This window comes from Myotis daubentonii, chromosome 9 (genome assembly GCF_963259705.1).
Source record: "Myotis daubentonii chromosome 9, mMyoDau2.1, whole genome shotgun sequence".
Taxonomy (NCBI): Eukaryota; Metazoa; Chordata; class Mammalia; order Chiroptera; family Vespertilionidae; genus Myotis; species Myotis daubentonii.
The window spans coordinates 14,524,263-14,548,495 of NC_081848.1; the positions used below are offsets into that span (position 1 = coordinate 14,524,263).

General features: G+C 43.3%; 1 protein-coding gene across 1 annotated transcript; it reads right to left on the reverse strand.

The window, feature by feature from the left end:
* Positions 1-22,525, reverse strand: POGLUT3 (protein O-glucosyltransferase 3). The gene is made up of 8 exons (XM_059707998.1): positions 22,267-22,525; positions 12,804-13,001; positions 11,743-12,029; positions 8,856-9,072; positions 6,732-6,928; positions 4,718-4,912; positions 3,002-3,106; positions 1-1,676 (listed from the first exon to the last, which is right to left on the reverse strand). Exons 1-8 carry the CDS (start codon positions 22,466-22,468, stop codon positions 1,551-1,553), a joined length of 1,527 nt encoding a protein of 508 aa, XP_059563981.1. The 5' UTR covers positions 22,469-22,525; the 3' UTR covers positions 1-1,550.
* Positions 22,526-24,233: the final 1,708 nt, after the last annotated feature.

Sequence of the window (24,233 nt, forward strand, 5' to 3'; positions counted from 1 at the left end):
AAAAAAAAAAAAGGACCTGGGTTTGGAGGACAGGGAGATATGAGGGAGGGCAAACTTTCTATAATCTCAGCTTTGACGAGTCCAAACTCCATGTATCATATATCAATGACATAGATTCATTAAGATCTGGTCTAACTACAGCTTGCCCTTTATTTTATGCTGTGCACTTCTGCATTTGGAAAACTTGGGTTTTAGGGTTTTCCATGGATACTTGGCTTTGATTACATTGTTCCTAAATGTGATTTTGCTCTTATCTAGTTAAGAAAAATTCTTATTGTTTTTCAAAAAAGAATAGATATGACTACTTTTAAGTGGTTACATTGTTTTCCAGATTAAGTTAATATTTCAATTAGGGGAGTCAATATTTTAAGATTGGGAGCGTGGATAGTTCTTGTTTTTTTGGAGTGTGGTTCTTCAGGTAACTCAACCTTGAACTGGTATTACAAGGAATGTGCATCGAACTTCTGGGCTGTAAGTCTTAAGTTTGGACCCTAAAGGCAGAGGAAATTTCCATTTGTTTAATCTTGGCAATGCAACCCAGTGAAATGGAGGAGGGGTGCAGTGAGGACGCTTGCCTTTGTGGTTAGCTATTAGTGAATCCCAAGATACCAGGCTTCCTGCAGTTTGTTGCAGAGGTTTTCAAGTATCCCTTTAAAATATTAAAAAGAATTACAGATCCCCACCTGACTGCAGTTACCTTTATTCAATCCTATATAATAAAAGGCTAATATGCAAATCGACTGAATGGAGGAACGACTGGTCGCTATGACGCGCAGTGACCACCAGGGGGCAGACACTCAAGGCAGGAGCTGCCCCCTGATGGTCAGTGCGCTCCCACAGAGGGAGTGCTGCTCAGCCAGAAGCTCTGAGCTGGGCTCATGGCTGGTGCAGGAGCCTCTCCCACCTCTGTGGCTGTGCTAAGCTGGCAGTCGAACATCCCTCGAGGGCTCCCAGGCTGCAAGAGGGTGCAGGCCGGGCTGAGGGACCCCCCACCCCCATCCAGTGCACGAACCTTGTGCACCGGGCCTCTAGTATATAGATAATGAATGGTCCCGTCGGGGGCATTCATCTATTTTAATAACTGTGATAGATTGGAAACTACTAGCTTAAGGCACTTTCTCCTTATTTTTATCTCAGGTGTTGGTAAAACTCAGCTAAAAAGTTATGAGTGAGCTTTTAAAAAATATTCCCCACTATAGAATCCCAGCTACCATTCATAAGAGAGTCATCCTCTTCTTCCTTATTCTTATCAGACTTTTCCCAGAGGAAGCTGACTGTTACTGAATGTCAAAAGCAGCTTGTAGAAGGAGAAATTGTGTGGTAGGGGGGTAAAAAAACAACCCTGCCCAAATATTTTTTCTTCATAACTGGAAATGGAAGAGCGAAAGCAAACAATGAATAAAAAAATCAAACCAATAAATATGATGTACAGGTATTCCTAGAGAGTGATTTATATTTTGGCAAGCTGTGTTCTTCGTAGCTTAGATTCTGTCTGGATGCTTCCATTGAAGACGCAGCCGGCCCACAACAGAGTGTAAATCCGGGCCGACTTAAAGTTCTTCTCTTGAAGGTCTCTTCCCCTGGCACTGGCAGATGGATGTGTTATCATCCGGCTGAGGAACAAGTTCCATTCCATCACGTATTTCGGGTTTGCTGGACTGGCGCTCAGCATAATTCTGAATTGTGGTTGTAAAGGCAACAAAAAGATTAGTCCACACTTCATTCCCCTTAATCCTTCCCAATCGTGCTGTCACTTCTAGTGGCTGCAAACCAAAGGTCTGATGTTACATTTTTCACTTTAGTTGTTATAGGTACTAGTGTGATATCTCATAACCTAACAAGGAACCCTAATCCACAATTTTATGTGTAGGTAGGAAGCCTCTACAACAAGGATGTCAAGCCAAGTGTTCTGGAAACAACAGCACAAGTTAGCATTTATCCTCCGCGCGTCAATGAGTAATTAACTTTACTGAATATTCACATCAGATGGTAAGCATCTCAAAATAAAGTTGGTGCTCTCTCCTATCTCTCCTTTAGGCCTGTAGTCATGCACTCTAGGTATGGTAAATGGTGACAGGCCTGTGAAATGTCCCTCCCCTTTGGCCACTGACAAATATTCCTAAAAATTGGATATTTCAGTTCAGAGGTTTCAAATCCATTGAGCTGGACACTCCTTGTCCAGGGCCAAACCCAACAAAATACTGACATGAACACATGAGCCTAATTAATGTTGTAAGGAGGGAAACGCCTACCAGTCCAGCAGAGGGAACAGAGCTCATCTAAGGGAAAGGTTGTTTCTGGTAAACGGCGTAATTCATCATTTAAATTTTTCTGTGAGAGGTTGGTATCAACAAGCATCTGAGGAAACTTATTTTTTTTTCTGCTCACAGGAAAAATAAGTTTAGGTTCAAAACAAGAACATATGTTCTTATTTTTTTTTCTCCCTGGCTAGATTTTAATGAGTAAAGGTAGTTACACAAGAACTAATCCTTGGATTCCCAATAAACATTTGTACAGTACTTCGTTATTTAGCTCTAAGGTGTTAGTACTATTATAAGTATTTTTCATTTGTTTGTTTTATGTAGGAAGCTAAATATTTGCTTTCTATCCTATACTATGATAGCAAAAGCAGGACTCGTAAGTAGCAGGAAGAACAAAGAGGTGGGCATTTTGAGTGGGAAGAGATGTTACTGACCTCTACTCCAATTTTCTAGATGATGAATTCCTTAAGGCATTTAGTAAAAAAGAAAAAAGAAAGAAAGAAAAAAGGCACTGGCAAGATAGTAGGACCGTTCCATCTATGTTTGTATGGCTGTAAGCATTGTTTTTGTAATACCGAGTGGAGATAAAATATGTTGGCTACCAAGAGACTTCGTACTCTTCCTCCTTTAGGCTGGTCCTTGGCTTAACCAGAGTCCACAAGCTCAATCTCAGTAGCACCCCCCAGAAGCGAGGCATTCAGGCCAAGCATGACCCCGCAGGATGGGTACTCTGCACTGACCTGCAGTACTCTGTAATAGTAGCAGTAAATCCTGTGTGGCTGTAGCAAGTCCCTGGCCGTCAACTGCCCTTCTTTGGCAATCCTCTTGGCTTCCTCGTCATTTTCCTGAAAGGTTGAAAAAGAAACAATGAATGAAAATGACTCCTGTGAGCCACAGACAAAGCTAAAAGTGAGTGTGAGCGAGGACAGGTGTGGGGTGGGATATGCACTGCACGGGAGAGATGGATCGTGATGAAAATATCACCTAAGAACAAGGCTATGGAAATGGGCAAAGTGCTCTCCTAGACATCTCTGTTATGTGGAAATGATCATGCATGTTTGTACCCTGTTCCACAGGCCCACTAACAGCTCCCCCCGTCCCCACAAAGTGCAACAACCCACCTGCAGCTTCTATTGTGACTACCTTGGTACTTTCCTAGGCACCCAGGAAGTTTAGGGTTCCTCATCTGTTTCCCCATTCTAGCCTTCTCTGTTTGATATTAAAATACAAGCTAGAATAGAATGAGTCAGTTTTCATGTTATAACATCTCTTAAAAGCGCCATTTAAATATGCAATCAGAGTCCCAAATTTCTTATAAAATGTTACCAATGAAAGACTATATTGCTGTTGCAATAAAAATTTAGTCACCAGTACCCACAGGCTGTCCCTTTAGTTGCAGGAATAGTCAGCATGCCTAATTATATTTTGGGAAAATAGCTAATATTCTACCATGCTGCCCATAGGAAAAGCCATTTGCAAGTTATTCTGACTCGTTATAAAGGGTCACAATAATTATTCTGCCTCAGGCACCCAGTGATTTCCCTAACCAAATACTGCTTCTTAGAAACAGTAAAGTCTTATAATAAAAGGGTACATTTTTATAGTTTCATAATAAAACACAATCACTTTTTAATACTTTTCTTTTTAAAAAGAATTCTTATTTTATGGGAGACTTGTGATTCTTGGATGTTGTATATCATGCCTTCATTCTGAACTTGGGCCTTTTTCTAACTGGGGGAAAAAGAGCACCATGTTGACTTACATGTTTTCTTGTGCATAAAGCACTGTAACCTGGTCTTTTCTATCTGTAACTCGCATTTGGAGTATTTTCGCTTGTGTGTGTATATGCACAAATAGTGATCCCATGAGAACGATATATATATTCTATAAAACACTGGACTTCAAGTATAAAAATCCTCAAAAATGTTGACAGAAGGCATATCAAGTGATAATGATATTGGTTCTTCAGCTACTTCAAGAGAATAAAAACTTCAGAAAATATTTCTTTTGACTAAATTATGTCAAATTAAATTGTGTCATGAAGGAATTCCTGGAACTAAAGTATGACCTCTCTTTAGAATAATGAAAATATATTTAAATGAATTCTTCCATAATATTTCCCTACTAGGAAAGAGAATATAAATATATGTATACCTGTGTATATGTATACCTGTGTATATGTATATATAAACATGAAGTAGCTGAAGAACCAATATCATTATCACTTGATATGCCCTCTATCAACATTTTTGAGGATTTTTATATATGAAGTCCAGTGTTTTATAGAATGTATATATCTTTCTCATGGAATCACTATTTGTGCATATACACACACAAGCGAAAATTCTCCAAATGCAAGTTACAGATAGAAAAGACCAGGTTACAACATGGAATTCCTGGAACTAATTCTGGTGCATTTGTTATTGCCTAAAGAAACTAAAATTCAGAAAGTGTACCTTGGCCCATTTAACTTTCTCTAGTAAATCAGCAAGGTTCCTTTTAATTGGCACGTAATGTTTCCAGGGCTGTAGTGCCATGTAAAAGTGTTCATAATACGGGGAGTCCTGCTTCAGAACCAGACTGTCCCCCAGCATGAGATACGGGTATCTGTAAGCAGCCACGGTCCCATCCACATTCACTTGATACTTGTACTAAAAGGTTAAAACAAACATAAACAAACATTTTAACATTTGCTTCACTTATGCTTCTCATCAACACTATAATACTACACATAAAGGAATTTATTTCCACTTCCTAACTTTATTGTTTAGCAGGTTTATATTTTATTTTGTAACTCGTATTTTCTCTGTATTAACATCATAAAAACCATATTAGCGGGTCAATTTTAAGAAATACAATGCAGCCCAGCCGACATGGCTCAGTGGTTGAGTGTCGACCTATGAGATAGGAGGTCACGGTTTGATTCCCTCTCAGGGCACATGCCTGGGTTGTGGGCTCGATCCCCTGTGGGGGATATGCAGGAGGAAGCCAACTGATGAAGTTTCTCTCTCATTATTGATGTTTCTATCGCTCTCCCTTCCTCTCAGAAATCAATAAAAATATATTTTTCTTAAAAAAGAAATACAATGCATTTAAAGATAAAATCTTAAATAATTTTAGGTACTAGGAATACCTATTTCAACTATAATGGAGAATTCATATTTCTGTAACAACGTAGGAAAACTATTCTCAAAGGTTTTATATTTACTAAACTGAATATTGATAACCATTTAAAATTTTTCTTATACTTTTTTTTTTCTTATACCCATGAAAAAGGAAGGCAATAACCTAGCTGGTGTGGCTCAGTGGTTAACACTGATCCAGGAACCAAGAGGTCACTGTTAGATTCCCAGTTAGGGCACATGCCTGGGTTGTGGGCTCTATCCCTTAGTAGGGGGCATGCAGGATGCAGCCGATTGATGAAGTTTCAACAAACTATGTAACTAAGTAACACTCACACATCTTTAATCCTTAGCTTGCTCAGAATTATGAGCACAGCACTTCTGAATACATGGAAGAATTTCGCTAATATGCTGTTATGTGTATCCATATACATATACATATACATATACATATACATATAAAAATATATATATATATACACACACACAGGTATACATATACACAGGTATACATATATTTATATTCTATTTTTATTATTCTAAAGAGAGGTCAGGGCACATGCCCGGTTGTAGGCTCAATCCCCAGTAGGGAGCATGCAGGAGGCAGTCAATCCATGATTCTCTCTCATCATTGATGTTTCTATCTCCATCTCCCTCTCCCTTCCTCTCTGACATGAATAAGAAAATATATTTTTAAGTGAGAAAACTAATATTCAGAGAAATTTATAAACCTCTATTCTCTGAGTCCAAATACCTTGTTCTCATAATTATATGACCCCGAGATGAACAGGATATACTCAGAAATTTAGTAATTAAATTTTTCTTAAATAATCGATACTAAGGAGTTTACTAGCCAGTCAGGTTTTGTCACACTGTTCACATCTCTGTCCCCTCTGAACTCAGGACAATGCCCTGAGGAGCGAGGCAGCAGCACCTGTGCTCACAGGACAGAGGCAGTAAGACATGAAGGCCCCACAGTTAGCAGCAGAGGCAGGACTTAACCTCAACTCTAGCTCCTATGTTACTAATATGGGATTTATACTCTTTCCATTTGCAAAGGCATTTGAGACCATTTATGTAGGAGACATTTATATATCCAGTTTACTGAAAAAAAGCACACAAAGAAATGCACCCAAACTCCAGGTTAAGCCTCGCGCTATATTTTGAGTATTAAGTGAAGTTCTGAGTGAGTTGTTTGGTAGACATACAACAGGAAACCAGGAGTTTTGTAATTCCCAGGCCTGCTAAGCAAGTGTGTGCCAGCTCACAAGACAGGAGAAATTGGCCCAAGCCCAGCTATTTCCAAATTTATCACTTCACACCCACCCAGGAAGAATTAAATGCATACCTTAAAGAAATCAAAGAAACCTATCAATTTAGCTTTTCCAAGCTCTTTCTCTTTCTCTTGGAAAAAGAAATACCCCGTGATTCCCGCATCTAGGAGCTGTGGGTTCTCCTTGGCCAGCTGCACCAGCTGGAGCCGCTCCTCTCGGCTATCCCTACCTCTGAAGAAAGCTTTCTCTGTCTTATTGATCCAGGAGGGCCCTAGAAGGTTGAGACCATAAAAAAAAAAAATAAATAAAGCTTTTATGCGGTAAATGTAATCATCTTTAATCTAACATTGGCATCTATGAGGTTAAAGCTCTTTTATCATCACCACGTCTTTTAAAGCAGGGGTGGGGAACCTTTTTTCTGCCAAGGGCCATTTTGCTAGTATAACATCATTTGCAGGCCATACAAAATTATCAGCTTAAAAATGAGCCTGCTATATTTGGTCAAACATTTAATTAACTCACCCCTAATGCCTTGGCAGGGCCAGACCAAATGGTTTTGTGGGCCTTATACCACCCTCTGGCTGGATGTTCCCCACCCCTGTTCTGAAGGAAATGCTATTTTCAAACATTATGGGATTAGAATGCTCTAATTTCATTTCTTTGTCTGCTAGGGAGAGCTCACTCAAATGTTAGAGTTTCTGTTGTACAACATTAGAAAATATACAAAATATTACTGGACCAAGTTCAAAGCAAAGAGAGATTCATCGACTTGGCCTGTTCACCAAGGCATTAGCTTCTTCCATCTTTTTTGTTTGTTTTTGTTAATCCTTACTTGAGGATATTTTTTCCATTGATTTTTTAGAGAGAGTGGAAGGGAGGTAAGGAGAGGGAGAGAAGAGTGAGAGAGGGAGAAACACTGATTTGAGAGAGACAGATCGATTGGTTGCCTCCCACACTCGCCCTAACTGGGGCTGGGAATCGGATCTGCAACCTAGGTAAGTGCCCTTGACTGGGAATCGAACCCAAGACCCTTTGGCATGCAGGCTAATGCTCTAACTACTGAGTAACACCGAACAGGGCACTTCTTCCATCTTCTGTGCTTCATAGTACAAAATAAGCCAGCTGTTGTCTGTAGACAAGGTGACCAGAACAAAATATGTAACTAAGTAACACCCACACATCTTTAATCCTTAGGTTGCTCAGAATTATGAGCACAGCACTTCTGAATACATGGAAGACTTTTGCTAATATGCTGTTATGTGTATCTATATACATATACTAGTACATATACACATACTAGTACATATACATAAACACAGGTATACATATATTCATATTCTCTTTCCTAGTAGGGAAATATTATGGAATAATTAATGTAAATACATTTCTATTATTCTAAAGATAGGTCATTATTAACATCTGTCAGTGTTCTAAGGGATAAATCATAAGACACAGAAATTGGAGAGGATCAAACGCATTACTATGTTAGCACACTTTTCAGAAATTCACTGTTATCAAATAAAAAGTAGGTCAGTTTTCCTTTCACCTCATCTTTAGATAGTTTACAAGGCGTCTCTGGTCTTGTCTATTAAATCAGTCCACCAATCCACAGTAAACAGAAAGAGGCTATAAAGAGAAGGCAGGCTTTCTTCTACTCAGGGAGTTCAGTGTAATGAAAAGGTGTGTTGTGCCATAAACCTAAGGCCATTAAAAATGGGAAAGGAATTCAGGTTTTAAAGAATCAAGAGAAGCAGAAAGAGGAAAGGGGAGAATTTCTTAGACACAGTGTTGGAGGTAAGAATATCCAAATGATACTGCTATCATATTCTCATGTATATCATTTTATACTTTTCAAAATTATCTCTCACTTCATCTAGCGATATAAAAACATTGGTGTCAGAATTCAGTGACAATTTTACCAAATATCTACGTTCAAATAGTAGTTATAAGTGACCAACTCAAAAGAGACTCAGCTCTGAGAGGTGTGCACATCACTAGCCCTGCTCATGTATCTTTAATTTTTGGATTAGAAGAATCCTAAAGAAACCTCTTTGGCATATAGGGTGCTGTTTCTCTTTTTCCTTGGTTAGAAAATAAGAAAAATGGTTATCTAAATATATATACATATACCCTCCTTGACTAATACATCCCCTTCACCTTTTTTTATATCTAAGCTTTTTCTTAGAACTTGAATTTACCTGTATTTCCCTGAATAGAGAGGAGATCATTTGTAACACCCCTCATTGCTTCAAGTGTGGAGTGAGTGATGTCATATGTTGGAAGGATAATATCTTGTGAATCCAGAGAGCCACACCATGAAATGATAGGTAAAGGGCCAGGCGTTTCGTTGACTTTTCGATGTTCCAAAGGCCAATCTCCAAGATTAATATAAAATTCTAAATCTGGGAGAAGGACCTAAATAAACAAAAATATAAACATCAGCGCTGAAAAGACTTCAGATTTAGTTCTTTGGCTTTCTTAAATATTTCTGATAAAATGAAACATCTGAAAATAGCAGCAAAAGAGAAAAGAATGCCTCAGTCATCAGTGGTATCAGAGAATCAAGGATGAGGACAATAAACAGTCAATTCACTTAATCAAGCGTCAGCTATCTCTGTTCAGGGGTGACATTTTAAATTGGTCAGTAGTGTAGAAGTTGAAATTGTACAGATGGGTATGAATGAGTGGCTTTCTTTCTGACAGCTGCCTAAGTGAGAATCTACAAAGTTAGACTCAAGCCCTTGTTTTCCTTCTCTATCAAACCTCTTTATCGCTTCTACCTTTGATTCTGGAATCTGCTACTCCATCTCCACCTCCGCGGTCAATGCCTTAGTTTAGGTCTTTATCATCTCTTGCCTAGATTGTTGCAATAGCTCACTTCCTAGGTGTTCTGGTGCTAGACTCTCTCCACTCTAATATGTTTTCCACATTGCTGCCCACATTTCTAAAACCAAAGTTAATGTTACTACCAGGCTTAACAGAATCTTAAGCCTTTAGGACAAGGTCTAAACTCTCTGGCTAGAACTCAAGGTCCTATTATTACCTTTGAGCCTCATCTTCTATCTGCTTATGTGCCAGTAAACTTTAGGCCACGCTCTGAAAATGCCACCCACTTTAATATGTAATTCTCTTTGGCCGGAATGTTCTTCTCCTACTTATTCATTTGGCACTTTCCTTTCTCATCCAGAGCTAATGTTACCTCCGCTATGACTCCCCCTCCCAGGCATTTTAACCTGGTACCTATTTTTCTCGCAGGCTTATCATGGTGTGGTACAATTGTTTGTTTGTATTCACATTCCACCCTCGCTTCCAAATCACAAAAACAATCCCATGAGAAAGAGGAGCTCTACGACCAGAGGTGAGACTCATTTCTCTTATATTTCACCCCAGTCACTGGGCAAAGAACCTGGAACAAAACGGAAGGTCAAGGGATGTGACTATTCACCCTATTGCTTTTCTCATATCTATATATATAAAAGGCTAAGCGACCATCCGACTGGTAGCTATGACGCACAAGGACCACCAGGGGGCAGACACTCAACGCAGGAGCTGCCAAGTTGCGGTGACTTAGGTTCTCGGGTGATGCACCCCGGAACCAGAGAGGAGGGAGCCCAATTCTGGGATATGTCACCCAAGAACCACCCTCTAGCAATCTGGGACCCCTTGGAGGATGTCAGAGAGCTGGTTTCGGCCCGATCCCCACAAGCCAGGCCGAGGGACCTTATGTGCCAGAGGGACCCCGCATTACTCCGCAAATGCCCTTCGAGCTACAGCACCGCCCCAGGTGTGGCCAGCTGGGGCGGGACCACGGGAGGTTGGCTCCAGGGCATGTCCAGCCTGTCTCGCCCAGTCCTACCCTGCTGGCCACCTTCTAATTAATTTCCTTTCAATGTGCACGAATCCATGCACCGGGGCACTAGTAATGTGTAAGCTCATTAATAAAGCCCAGATCAGGAGTCCTCACTACAGAGCAGAGTTTCTCCATGTCAGCACTATGGACATTTCGTTGTGGGTAATTATTTGCTGCGGTGCTGTCCTGTGCATTGTAGGATGTTTAGCAGCACCCCTAGCCTCTACCCACCAGATGCTAGTCGCAACCCTCCCGTGGTGACAACAGAAAATGTCTCTAGACATTGTCAAATGTTCTCTGAGGGCAAAATTATTCCTAGTTAAGAACCACCTGAATACAAGATAGGGGAATATAGGGCAGGGGGGCAGTTGCCCATATGTTCATATTGTGGACTGGTGGGGGGAGGGGAGGCAACTGCTAGTCAAAATCAGAAATGACTGCAGCCACACATTCAGTGTGCTTGGGAAATTATATAACTCATATCAAGAAAGTTGGCTTTTGGTTTAGAGAACTACCTCGATGGTCTTTCTGGATGAGAAACGTGAAATTGCCCATCTTCACCCCTTACTCTATGGTCAGGGAAACAGGTCAAAAATCGTTTTGAATTACTCTACTTAAGAGTTTTACAAATGGGAAAAGAAGGGCTAAATAGAGGATTTGGAGTGGGAGGTGGATGACTGAAAGTACAGGGATATCTATTTTTAAAGGCTTTTGTTTATTTATCGACTGATTTATTTTACTGTGTATGGGTACAAAATAACCTTTCTCGGCTACTCCACCCTTCAACAAAATGTGCCATACACAGTATCTTTCAGAGGTGTTTAGGGTATAGCAAGGAAGCTGTGTTCTAAATTCAAGTCATTCTGAGGTGACAAGAAGAAAACAGCTGCAGAAAGTAAAATCTGAACGGAAGGAATATGCAGCAGGAACGGAGAACTTCTGGCAGTGGCCTTGAGGCTACAGATGTCTGAGAGTTCACAGAAACCTTGGGAGTACCCTGTGCCCTACTTATTTGGGATGGAGGGGGAAGCCACTTCCTGTAAATATTAAAGGAAAGGGAGAGCCATAGACATGGAGAACTTACAGCCACGCGGGAGGTGGACACCTCACGCCCACATTTCCAAGCCTGGAACCCAGTTCTATCCTTTGCCATTATTCTCCTAAGCATTTAAATGTTACAACTAAGTACTTATATGATACTGTTTTTAAAAAAATCAATGAATTCATTCTCATACCTTTCTGGCCAGTGACAGCAAGATCTCATCTGAGAACATTTTGAAGTCTGTGTATTTCCCTAAAGGTCTCCGGTAGATGTGGTTATTGAGAATCGTGTAATGAACAATGGCACCTCTCTCTTCCCCGAACCTTTTTGGAACTTCATTTAGCATCTGCTGGAGATTGATGCTGGGAAAAGAAGCAAAATCTTTGGCAATCTGTGGTTCTCTGGTTGGACAAGACAGCGTTTCCTGCCAAGCCTGGGGATCCTCTTCTGGACACTCACAGTACTCGTGGTGGATGGGTCCTGGGGATGGCAATGCACACACTTCATTAGCCAGCGCAAGGCAAGCAGTTGTTTCTGCCCCTGTTGTGAACGTGGGATGACTTCTTGGTGAATTCTAAGATTATCAGGAAAAATCTGCCCTAAACACATCAGTGGTGAAAGTACTTATGTCAGAGTCCTGCACTCCTATTTTCTGTCTCCCTTTTGCAATCCCCTAGACCCCTGGTCAGCAAACTGCGGCTCGCGAGCCACATGCGGCTCTTTGGCCCCTTGAGTGTGGCTCTTCCACAAAATACCACGTGCGGGCGCACAGGTACAGTGCGATTGAAACTTTGTGGCCCATGCGCATAATTCGGTATTTTGTGGAAGAGCCACACTCAAGGGGCCAAAGAGCCGCATGTGGCTCGCGAGCCGCAGTTTGCTGACCACTGCTAGACAATCTAGTATAGCACATGATCTCTCCCAACATATTCTGGGCCAATTAGCTGATAAATTCCTAGTGAGTTATAAATGGTTGATGAAGGTGACACAACTTACCTTATGCGAAGAATGAAGAGTACTGGAAATGGAACTACCTAGCTAAATATGTAATATTTTTATAATTATTATCACTTATATCTCTTTAAGTTACTTAGTTTGTCTTTCCTTTAAAATTTCAAGTTAAATTGAGCTTCTCTTAAATTTCAAGTTAAATTGAGCTTTACTTTGTTCCATATGACTTCAAGGTCATCATAACTCATTCTGAAAAGCATGAAATCTACATATAAGGTTCTAAATTATGTAATAATCACTTACCTTTCAAAATATAGGGAGACTGGGCAACATGTTCATCACCATAAAGGACCTCTATCTTCAGCCCTTCATTGGCAGATTCATACATCCTATACCTGATCAAAAATGTTCCATCGTTCCTGTCCAAAGGTTTTGGGACGTGAATCCGGACTAACTCTTTAGGTGAAAGAGATTTGATTACTACTTTAAATTGTGCTTGACCTGAAAGAAAAAAATATATAAATATCTCCACTACTTCACAGTCGCTTTGTTGTAACAATTAGTGGAAATTAGTGGATAGCTGTCTCTACACTGGAGTTTCTAATTTTTCTACTATTAATGGTAAAATAAATCATTTTAGTTTGAAAGATCCTTGAGGCCAGAAACTATTCTGGTTTATGTCTTCAAATCAGGGACCTGACTCAACATTGATTCATTAGTCATTCACATAAAGATTTATTGCATGAACAAAATTACTTCATAAAAAAGCAAGGAAGAGGTGAACTTTTTGCCTATTTGATCTTTCCTCTTTTGGGTAGGTAAAAGCCCAGGTAGTTAAAAATCTGGGAATCATAAAATAACAGAACTTGAAGGCAATCCAACTTTTCCTTTTAAGACATACACAAGCTTTCTTTGTAAAGCATTATAATATCAAATAACCCTCATTTCTGAGGATGTTTCCTTTTGCTAACCCAAATTTCAAGCTGTACATCTAAGCCCATTTCTTTAAGTAGAGAGATATTTTAGAGAGTTACACGACCATGCACAAATACACACACACACACACACACACACACACGCTCATACACCTTTGTAACTACTAGAGTGCACTTCTCTAAGCTCGATTTCTCAGGTTGAAATGAAACAGTTACACAAGGATGATCTAATACCTCTTATAACTCCAAGACTCCATAGGTTTTCTGTTCGAGGGTAAATAATACCTACTTAGAAACCCCCTTCTCTTTTGGCAGGAGATAGCTGACTTTAGGTTTTGACATACAGTGGCTGTGATTAACGTTACTGTGGCCCAGGTATGAACGTCGAGACCTTTTTCTTCAGAGAGGGCAGAGGGTGTATTCAGTGCAGATCTGATCCTCAGAAGCTTTAAGAATCAAGATCTGCCCTGGCTGGTTTTCTCAGTGGTTAGGGCACTGGCCTGTGGACTGAAAGGTTGTGGGTTCGATTCCAGGTCAAGGGCATGTACCTCCGTTGCAGGTTCAATCGCCCGAGTAGGAAAACAACCAATAGATGTGTGTCTCTCATGTCAATGTTTCTCTCTCTCCCCCTCCTCTCTTTCCCTTTCACTCTCTCTAAACCAATGGGGGAAAAATCCTCAGGTGAGGATTAAAATAAATAAATAAATAAAGATCAATTAGTGTCCTAACCACAGTTAATCATATTTAAAAAGTGGTGAATCCTCTGAAATCCACAGCCTAACAAACAATAAGTTGTGACCAAAGTATTCTTTTATCTCATATCCCTCACTGTGAAATTAAGCATATTTAATACAGGGGTGGGAAAAAGTAGGTTTATAGTTGTTCATAACAAATAATACAATAATAAATAAATAATAAAAAATAACTTATACATTTCACAAACTCCCCACTGCAAACCAACTTTTGCCCACCCTTGTATATATTTTTTAAATTACTGAAAAAGTTTGTATCACCTCTTTTTAGTTTCTAAATGTAGCGAGTGACTTTTCTATTTTCTTTTGGTCTTCACCAGTTTTATGTTTTTTTCTTGTGGGTCAGGAGAAATGTTTCTCAGTCTCTTCGATTTAGTAACAGTAATGTTGTAACTGACATCTTGCTATTAAATAATTATGTACCAAGCACATACATTTTTAGATGTTTGAGATAAATGTGACAAAATTATGATGGACATTTGCCAGAAGAAATGACCTATAAGAGATAAATATAGGGGGTGGTTGTAAAAGAAAGGTAATAATATAATGTGAAATTATTTAAAATGTTGGCCGGTTAGCTGAGATGCTTAATGAAACACATAAGCTTTTGATTTGTGTTATTTTCCACTTAGTTCCAGAAAGGCAAGAAGACTGAAAACCGGGAAGGCAGAGCCTGGGGACCAGAGAGCCATTTCCATGATTCCCTCCCAGACTAGAAACAGGACAGAAGTTTTCTTGTCTCCTGACCAGATAGTCCTGCTCTCCATAAATTTGTGATTTTAATAAACAAAACAAACAGAAGACAAGCATAGTAATGACTGTGTGATTTTTTTGGCTACTTTTGTAGGAATCCTTCATGCCTCTGTCATTGTTGGCATGAAACTAATGTTAGATTCAATGCAAAATAATAAGGACCAAATAGAAATAAGCAATTCCAATCTCATAAAAGAGAAAATGAGAAGAATGTAATTGCAAATTGCTTCAAAAGGACCAAATGTGGATTCTCATTTGCCCTGCGGCTAATATAATGGAACAGAACTGAAGCTCAGCTTGAGTTTTCTACTCCACAAATTCAAAAGCTAATAAACTGAGAATGCAGTGACTGTGTAGACAAAAAGAGGTTGCCAGTATCAAAGTCTTACATCATTAGAACCAGAAATTCTGAAGACTTTTGATTTGGAAAGAAATAAAAAACATTAAAAAAATCACCTAACCAGTCCATGAGCTTGAGGTTTTCACATGCATTGTCTACTTTATTTATTTATTTTTTAAAATTTATCTCAGAGAGGAAGGAAGCGGGAGGGAGGGAGGGAGGGAGAGAGAGAGAGAGAGAGAGAGAAACATCAATGATGAGAGAGAATCATTGATTGGCTGCCTCCTGCATGCTCCCTACTGGGGATCGAGCCTGCAACCCCAGCATGTGCCCTTGACCAGAATCGAACCCGGGACCCTTCAGTGTTCCTGTATATGCCGATAGCTCCTTCCTTCAGTCCGCAGGCCAACGCTCTATCCACTGAGCCAAGCCGGCTAGGGCTACCTTATTTATTTTCTACAAGAACTTGTTAGGTAGGTATTGTCACCGTCATTTTACAGACCAGGAAACCAAGGCTCCCTGGAAGAAGTTACGTAACTCCCACAAGGTCCCACGCATAGGAGTAACTGAGCCAGTGTTTGAACACAGCTTGGGTGGAGCCTCCTTCTGTCAAAGCCCATCCTGAATCCACCTGGTCACACGTGTAATGTTAGCATACGGGTTCCCGGAACTCAGAGTTGGAGGAATGACCTCTGGCACTCCTGGTTGAATGGAGCTATCGCCAGCCCCCAACCCCGTTGTTCAGGAAGTTTATTAAGGGTCTCAGCAGCTGCAACGAAAGTGTTGAGCCACATGACCAAAGGAACAGAGTCCCAGAATGCCAACTGGCTTTGCCTTGAGGCTGCATGGAAGCCTCCAAAAGCGTCTGGCTGCCTGCAGACCACGCACGGCAATTCTATTATGGTGATTTGGTTAAAGGGAAAGTGCACTGAACTAGGTATCCCACAGCTGGCTCTGACATTTAGTAGCTGTGGGGCCATGGGCAAGGCATTTTAGCTTCACTGATCCTCGGTTTCTTATATGTAAAGTGAAAAGACTATCCTTCCTGTATCACGAGACAAGTGAGGAGAACAAATTAAATAAAGCAAGTTTAAAAAGTAAAGTGCTACACAACTAGGAGGTAAGACTATTTTATAGTGATGTCATCCCTGATGAAGACAGGAGAGGACTGAGTAGAAAATGAGTACAGTTGACCTTTGAACTACCTGAGCTTGAATAGCATGAGTCCACGTATACGTGGATTTTTTTCAATAAATACACAATTGGCCCCCCATTTCCCTAGGTTTCACCTCTGTGATTCAAACAACAACAGACTGAAAACAGTATTTTTGATCTGCGGTTGGGAATTCATGGATGTGGAGGGCTAACTGTATGCATTGTTTTATGCCATTTTACATAAGGAATTCGAGCACCTGTGAAATTTGATATCTGTGAGTGTCCTGGAACCAATCCCCTGTGCCATGGAAAAACACTATAGTTATGTTTTGGGGTAGTTAAGTTATACGTGGATTTTCGACAGCACCTATAACTCCCACCTTGTTCAAGGATCAAACGCACTTGTATTCTACCATCTTGCGTATTCTAACCACCCTCCCTCTACCCCAGTGGTTCTCAACCTTCCTAATGCCGCGACCCTTCAATACAGTTTCTCATGTTGTGGTGACCCCCAACCATAAAATTATTTTCGTTGCTACTTCATAACTGTAATTTTGCTACTGTTATGAATCGTAATGTAAATATCTGATATGCTATATGTGTTTTCCGATGGTTGCAGCCCACAGGTTGAGAACCCCTGCTCTACACCTTCTTTCTTTTCTTCTACAATATTTACTGAGAATCTCTGCCGGACACTGTGCTAGATGCTTGGAATACAAAAATACTCAGTTTAAGTCAGAAGTTAGAGAAATCAAGATATAGATAGGTCCTTTTCCCCGTCCAAGGTCTTAGACCCCCTAATTTCTGTCTGGGGACTCCAGTTGAGATCTCCAGATTTAGACCACTCCAGTTCACAACATGTTTGCTATCTCTGTACTTGAAGATATGCCACATAACAATGGTATTCAGATACTATTAAGTGTGAGTGATAATTACAGTAATAAGGGAATCTGGGTAAGTCATGTAAGACAATCTAGAGCTTGTGGAAATATTGCCTCTTTTCCAATTAGTTCTGGGAGAAGAAAAAAATTTCAGAACTTATAAATGAATGACGGTGGCAGGAGATGTGAGAAACTGGTGGGTTTGTTTTTCAGACTATAGGACAGCCTTTTGAATGGAAGGTAGGAATCAAGTGGCAGGAAAGGAAACAAGTGGAGTCTAAGGGAATGAAAGTGAGGTTGTCTGAAGACTTGGTGAAAGTCTTTTTTTTTTTCTTAAAACTTTTTCCTGACTAAAAATACAATATAACCATTTTCGGGGAAAATTTTCTTGAAAATTTCCTTACTCTCTTGCTATAACCACTGATGACACTAATGAGTGAGGTACAGGTTAATTTACTGATTACAAAATTAGAATGAAACTACATAGTTTGTTTCCTGTTCATTCCAGCCTTAACCAAATATAAACATCCTATATAATAAAAGGCTAATATGCAAATAGGCCAAATGGCAGAACAACCAGAACAACCGAACAACCGAACCAGTCACTATGACGTGCGCTGACCACCAGGGGGGTGAGTGGAACATGGCGGGCGTCGGCCGCGGCAGGATGGTGGAGCAGGTGAGCGGGGGCTCCAGACCAAGGCGGGGAGCCAGTCGCTGCCATCAGGGTGAGCCTCTGGTGGTTACTGAAAATTCTTTGCTCCCGCACACCACGGTCCTGCCTGGCGCTAGCACCTGCTGCCAGCGCCAGGTCTGCTCGCACCTGCAGCTGGTGCCAGAGCCACCACTCTCACCGGCTGCCGGTGCCAGGCACCAGTCCTGATTGCTCGGCACCATCAGCGGGTGCGAGCAGCGGCTGCCAGCCCTGACTGCCTCTGAGGGCTTCTCCACCTCCCCCTGCTCTTGAGGGCAATTGGGACAGCAGCTGTCGCTTGCACCCGCTGACAGTGCGGGCCCTGCTCGCACCTGCTGCTGGTGCTGGCCCCAATCACGTGGCAGTGGCGGGAGCAGGGCTGCCAGCAGACAGGGGACTGGGAGCTGTGGTGGGATGGGCTAGGCTGGGGCACAGAGAATGGGCCGAGACCCACTCCTGTGCCTACCACAGCCTCGAGGCCCACAGTTCCTTTCAAGGTGAACGAATTCATGCACTGGGTCCCTAGTTATTAAATAATCAACACTAATAAAAGAGAAAAATGGTAATTGGCGTACGAGCTACCCTTTTCATTGGCTAATCAGGGCTATATGCAAATTAACTGCCAACTAAGATTGGCAGTTAACTGCCAACAAGATGGCGGTTAACTGCCAACAAGATGGCGGTTAATTTGCATACGTAGGCACAATGCAGGGAGGCGAAAGGGAAAGCAGGAAGAAGCCCCCTGCCACTGACAGTGATCGGAAACCCAGGGGGGAGCTAAGAGCTGGGGGGCAGGGCAAAGGCGGCCCTGGGGTCGCCCCCCAGCCATGATCGGAGAATCAGGCGCCTTTGCCGCCCTGGCCAGTGATAGCAGGAAGTAGGGGTGGAGCCAGCAATGGGAGCTGGGCTCGGTTGAAGCTGGCAGTCCCAGGAGCTAGGGGTCCCTTGCCTGGGCCTAAAGCAGAGCCCACGATCGCGGGGCCGCTGCAGCTGCAGGTCCCTGCTGCCCGGGCCGGACGCCTCAGCCAGAGGCATTAGGCCTGGGCAGGGGCGGAGCCTGCAACCGCGGGGAGCTGGGGGTCCCCTGCCCAGGCCTGACACCTCTGCCAGAGGCCTCAGGCCTGGTCAAGGGGCCGATCCGGTGATTGGTGATCGGAGGGTGATGAGGGTCAACTCCTCTGGCCGAGGCATCAGGCCTGGGTGGGGGGTGGAGCCGGGGATTGGGGGGATATGATGGTCCCCTTGCCCAGGCCTGAAGCCTGGGTCAGAGGCGTCAGGCTTGGGTGGGGGGTGGAGCAAGCGATCAGAGGGAGATGGGGGTCCCCTGCCCAGGCATGACTCCTGGGCCAGAGGCCTCAGGCCTGGGCGGGGGCCAGAGCCAGTGATCGGGGGGAGATGGGGGTCCCCTGTCCAAGCCTGACACCTCTGCTGAAGGCCTCAGGCCTGGGCAAGGGGCCGATCAGGTGATCGGAGGGTGATGGGGGTCTACGCCTCTGTCAGAGGCATCAGGCCTGGGCAAGGGGCCGATCCTGCGATTGGAGGCTGATGGGGGTCAACGCCTGAGGGCTCCCAGTATGTGAGAGGGGGCAGGCTGGGCTGAGGGACACTCCCCCGCCCCCGCCACACACACACCCAGTGCACGAATTTCGTGTACCGGGCCCCTAGTCCTATATAATAAAAGGCTAATATGCAAATCAACCAAATGGTGGAACAACTGGTCACTGTGATGTGCACTGACCACCATGGGGCAGATGCTCAACGCAGGAGCTGTCCCCTGGTGGTCAGTGCACTCCCACAGGGGGAGTGTTGCTCAGCCAGAAGCCGGGCTCACAGCTGGCAAGTGCAGCGGTGGTGGCAGGAGCCTCTCCTGCCTCCAGGACATTCCCCAAGGGCTCCCGGACTGCAAGAGGGTGCAGGCCGGACTGATTCCCCCCCCCCCCCCCAGTGCACGAATTTGGTGCACTGGTCCTCTAGTCTTTTAATAAGTTACTTCAAATTTTTTAAAAATTGTGAAAAAAAAGTAACATAAATTTGACCATCTTAACTACTTAAAAAATTTTTTTGGTTAATCCTCACCTGAGGATATTTTTCCCATTGATTTTTAGAGAGAGTGGAAGGGAGGGAGGGAGAGGGGGAGAGAGAGAGAGAGAACCATCAATGTGAGAGAGACACATTGATCGGTTGCCTCTAGTACATGCCCTGACCAGGGCCTGGGATCAAACCTGCAACCCAGATATGTGCCCTTAACCAGGAATCGAACCTGAGACCCCTCCTTGCGTGGGCTGATGGAGCACACCAGCCAGGGTTTAACCAATTTGTTCATCCTCATCGGAGTGTATGTTTATTGATTTTAGAGAGAGAGGAAAGAGGGGGGAGGGGAGAGAGAAACATCAGTTGGTTGTTCCTGTACTCGCCCTAACTTGGGGGTTGAACTGGCAATCTAGGTATGTGCCCTGACCAGGAATCAAACCCACAACCTTTTGGTGTAGCTAAGGATGCTCCAACCAACTGAGCTACCCAGCCAGTGTAACCATTTAATTGTATAGCTCAGTAGCATTAAATATATGCACATTGTTGTGCAACAAATCTCAAGACCTTTTTCAAACTGAAACTCTATAGGAATTCAACAACTTCCCATTTCCCTCTTCCAACAGCCCTTTGGCAAAACATTACTTTTAATGGCTGTCAAATATCCCATCACATGCATGTACCATACTTTATTTAGCAATTACCTTATAGTTGGCTACTTAAACTTACAATAATAATAATAATAAAATAAACTTACTATAATAAATAGTTATAATGCTGCAAGAATATCCTTGTATATAAAAATCTTTTATTATATTCTGATCATTATCTCAGGACAGATACCTAGGAACCAGACCACCAGATTAAAGGCCAAAGGCATTTTTTGTAAGTGACATTTACAAATGACATTTTCTAACTGTTGAAAATCTTTTTTTTTTTTTTTTTGGTACATTAGGTTTATAAATGTTTAAGAATTGCTACATTTGGACAATTACTTTCCAGAAATGCTTGGCCAATTTGGGCTCCATTATTAGAGGATGACGGTCACTGAGTAACTCATTGCTCCCTTAACAGTTTTTAGTATTACTACTTTTAAAAAATTGCCAATATTTTTAGAAGAAGAAATGGAATTTTATTTGAATTTACAGCTCTTTCATTAATAGTAAGATCAGCAGTATTTCATTTTGGATCATGTAATTTTTCTTTTTTTCATGTAGAAATTATTATTTTTAGTTTTCCACCTTCTTTTCTTTCCACCACCTAAGAGCATAATAAAATTAACTTTAGAAAATGAAGAAACTATAAGGAAGAAAAATACACCGCATAGTGAAGGACTTTGAATCTGGGTTTAAGAATATTGTCTTCTGATTCTTAGGCCCATGGAAAGTCTTTCTAAAACTAAGTAGTCATCGTTTTCCACTGGCAGGGGAAGGAGAGGCACTGAATAATTCTGATTGATTCTTTGTTGATCAAACAGGGTGCCAGTTGGCTGAACATAAATGAGACACAAATGAACAAATCCTGACTGGTAACCACTTGAAACCAGCAGGACTAGTTGTAATAAGTTGCAAAGGTACATGGGAAGGAGAACGTGGGAGGACAGCTGGGCACAGGGATTCAGGGCAAGATCCACCCTCGGGAGAGGGAACATCTCATGAGTTCTACTGAGTTTCTCCAACTCCTGCCATCTGCTTTCAAGAACTCAGAACTGTAGGAAAGCCAAAATCTAGCAGGCAAAACTGCCTTCTTCCTGCCTGCTGATCTGACAGCCATTCCCTTAGTGTAGGAGTTAACTGTCTCTCACCCCATCGGGCCCCAGCAGTGTGAGCCCAGCGATTCCTGGGCTTGATGACTCAATACTTGAAGGCGCTCCTCCCTACGAGCTGAAGCAGTTGGGACTCAGCAGAGGTCTCCGGTGTGTGACTAACGTATCTTCCCGCATTAACACCTCGGGCGCCGCGCACTCGGAACGTCAGTCCCAGCGCGTTAACGGAGAAAGGGCCCTCATGGTTCATTCATCATCATTCATTCAACTGCGACCTTCCCCCTTTGTGAACCGAGGCGGAGGGAAACGGCTGTGACCAGACCGAGGAAGGGCGACGCGCCAGGGGAGGGGCGCCACGCAGGCCGCGGGCCGACTCCCGAGGGGCGCGGGCGCGGCGGGGGCGCGCGGCGGGGGACGCAGGGGAGCGGGCGGCGGGGCGAGGGAGGCCCGCGGTGGACGCTACCTGGGGGCGAGCGAGTGAGGTTGTGGCCCTCGGAGCTGACGGCCTGCAGGTAGAAATAGCGGACGGGCAGGACGACGCCCGCCTGCAGCCCGGGGCCCCACACCAGGCTCCGCGGCGCGCTGACCGGCGCCTCCGGGGCCCCCGCGGCCGCGAGCAGGGCGAGCTGCAGCGACAGCAGCAGGGCCCGCGGGAGGCGGCCCATGGTCCCGGGCCGCTGGGTCCAGCTCGGCGGCGGCGGGGAGGGGCGGGGCGGGGAGCGCCGCGAGCGGAGGCGGGCACTGGCGGGGCGGGCACACCCCGGGCGGGGCTGCGCCTGGGCTCCGCCAGCCCGCCCCCGGCTCCCTGCGGGCGGCCACGCGGGGGCGCGGGGTGGTCGTGGGCCTTGCGCACTGAAGAGGGTGGGCGATGGGCCGGTCCCCCTGTCCCCCCAGCCTCCTCGGCCGCGTGGAGAGCCGGGATCGTAGGTCTGGCAAAGAGAGACCGAGGATGAGAGGAGCACCCTTGATCGCCAAGGCCTTGGCGCGCCGGGCCTCACCTCCTGTTGCTTGAATTTGTCAGCTGTTTAGAGGAAAATGGATTTTTTTTTTAAAGGAGGCAACCTCTGCGGTGACTGCCGAGGGTAGGCGGGGGAGGGAATGAAAGACCCAGCAGGGAAGAATTTATATCGTTTAGGGGAAATGCCTTTAGACAGGGAATTTCACTGGTTGTGTCTGCATGTTTTAAGTTGAAAGCTTCCCTCCGCTCTAGCTAGCACTTAAAAAAAAAAAAAAAAAAAGAAATTTGAAACATTTTGTTCACTTTCTTCCAAAAATCAAACTTTGAAAAAAATTTTCCAGAGAAAGAATCTGAGGGTTAGCTGGTACTGGATAATAAAATATGGCCTAATGAATTATGTAACACATGTGTTAACACCCAGTTTTATTAAGAACATGTCAAAGAAGCCATATAATTGTATCTGAGCACTCCTTTAGCAATACTGCATCTGTACCAACCTGTTTTCTTTCTTAATCCATATCTTTAAAAGCGCATCTCTCTTCAGATCAACAGATGTCTCGGCCAGATTCTTTATCATAAATCAAATTGAATTTACTCAACAAGCATTCATTCACTGTCTACTGTGTTTTAGACATTATACTTTGACTTCAAAGCTCCTGTGGTTTAGTGGACAAGAAAGAGAGGCAGTGTAAATAGTGTAATGGCTGCTAAAATATGGGTGCCAGGAGCTGCGTGGGGTCTGGGATTTCAGCCTACCTTCAAGCTCACAAGTTAGTCTTTATTGTTCCATGGACTCTGCAAAAGACACAGACCCCTGGGTCAGAGACCGAACTTGGTTAGTCACTGCAAAAGCAGCAGCCAGAGCTTCATGGTGGTTTGTGCTGGATCCCCATGACCCCTGTTATGGGCTGAATTGTATTCCTCCGAAATTTGTATGTTGAAGCACTAACTCCCGAACCTCAGAATTTAACTGTATTTGAAGATAGGGCCTTCAAAGAGACGATCCATTTAAAATGGGCACTGGGGCAGGCCCTAATCTCATCTAACTGGTGTCCCTATAAGAAGAGGAAATTTGGGCACACACCACAGAGACATCAGAAGAGTTTGGGCATAGACGAAAGACCATGTAAGGATGCAGTGAGAAGGCAGCCATCTGCAATCCAAGGAGAAAGGCCTGAGAAGAAACCAGACCTATAGATGACTTGATGTTGGATTTCAGCCTCCGGAACTGTGAGAAAATAAAATTTTGTTGTTTAAGCCATCCGGTCTACAGTCTATGGTATTTTGTTATGGCAGCTCTAGAAAATTAATATACCACCCCCGCCCCCTCACCCCACCCCACCAGATCCAGTGGGGACAATGCAAAAGGCCTATCATGGATGCCTGCATTGCAAGAGAAGCACATGGAATTTAGGGGATTACTGCTTTTAGAGTAAGGTGAATTAAGCCTGCTCTGTGTAGGTACGGAGATG

What these genes read in the sequence shown, in the direction of transcription:
- POGLUT3 (XM_059707998.1), bottom strand. Translation starts at nt 22,468, where the DNA reads ATGGGCCGCCTCCCGCGGGCCCTGCTGCTGTCGCTGCAGCTCGCCCTG. An exon ending in AGAAAGTTAAATGGGCCAAG is followed by an intron (nt 3,107 to 4,717) that starts GTACACTTTCTG and finishes TCAACCTTTCAG; the next exon opens with GAAAATGACGAGGAAGCCAA. An exon ending in ACTATTACAGAGTACTGCAG is followed by an intron (nt 1,677 to 3,001) that starts GTCAGTGCAGAG and finishes ACCACAATTCAG; the next exon opens with AATTATGCTGAGCGCCAGTC.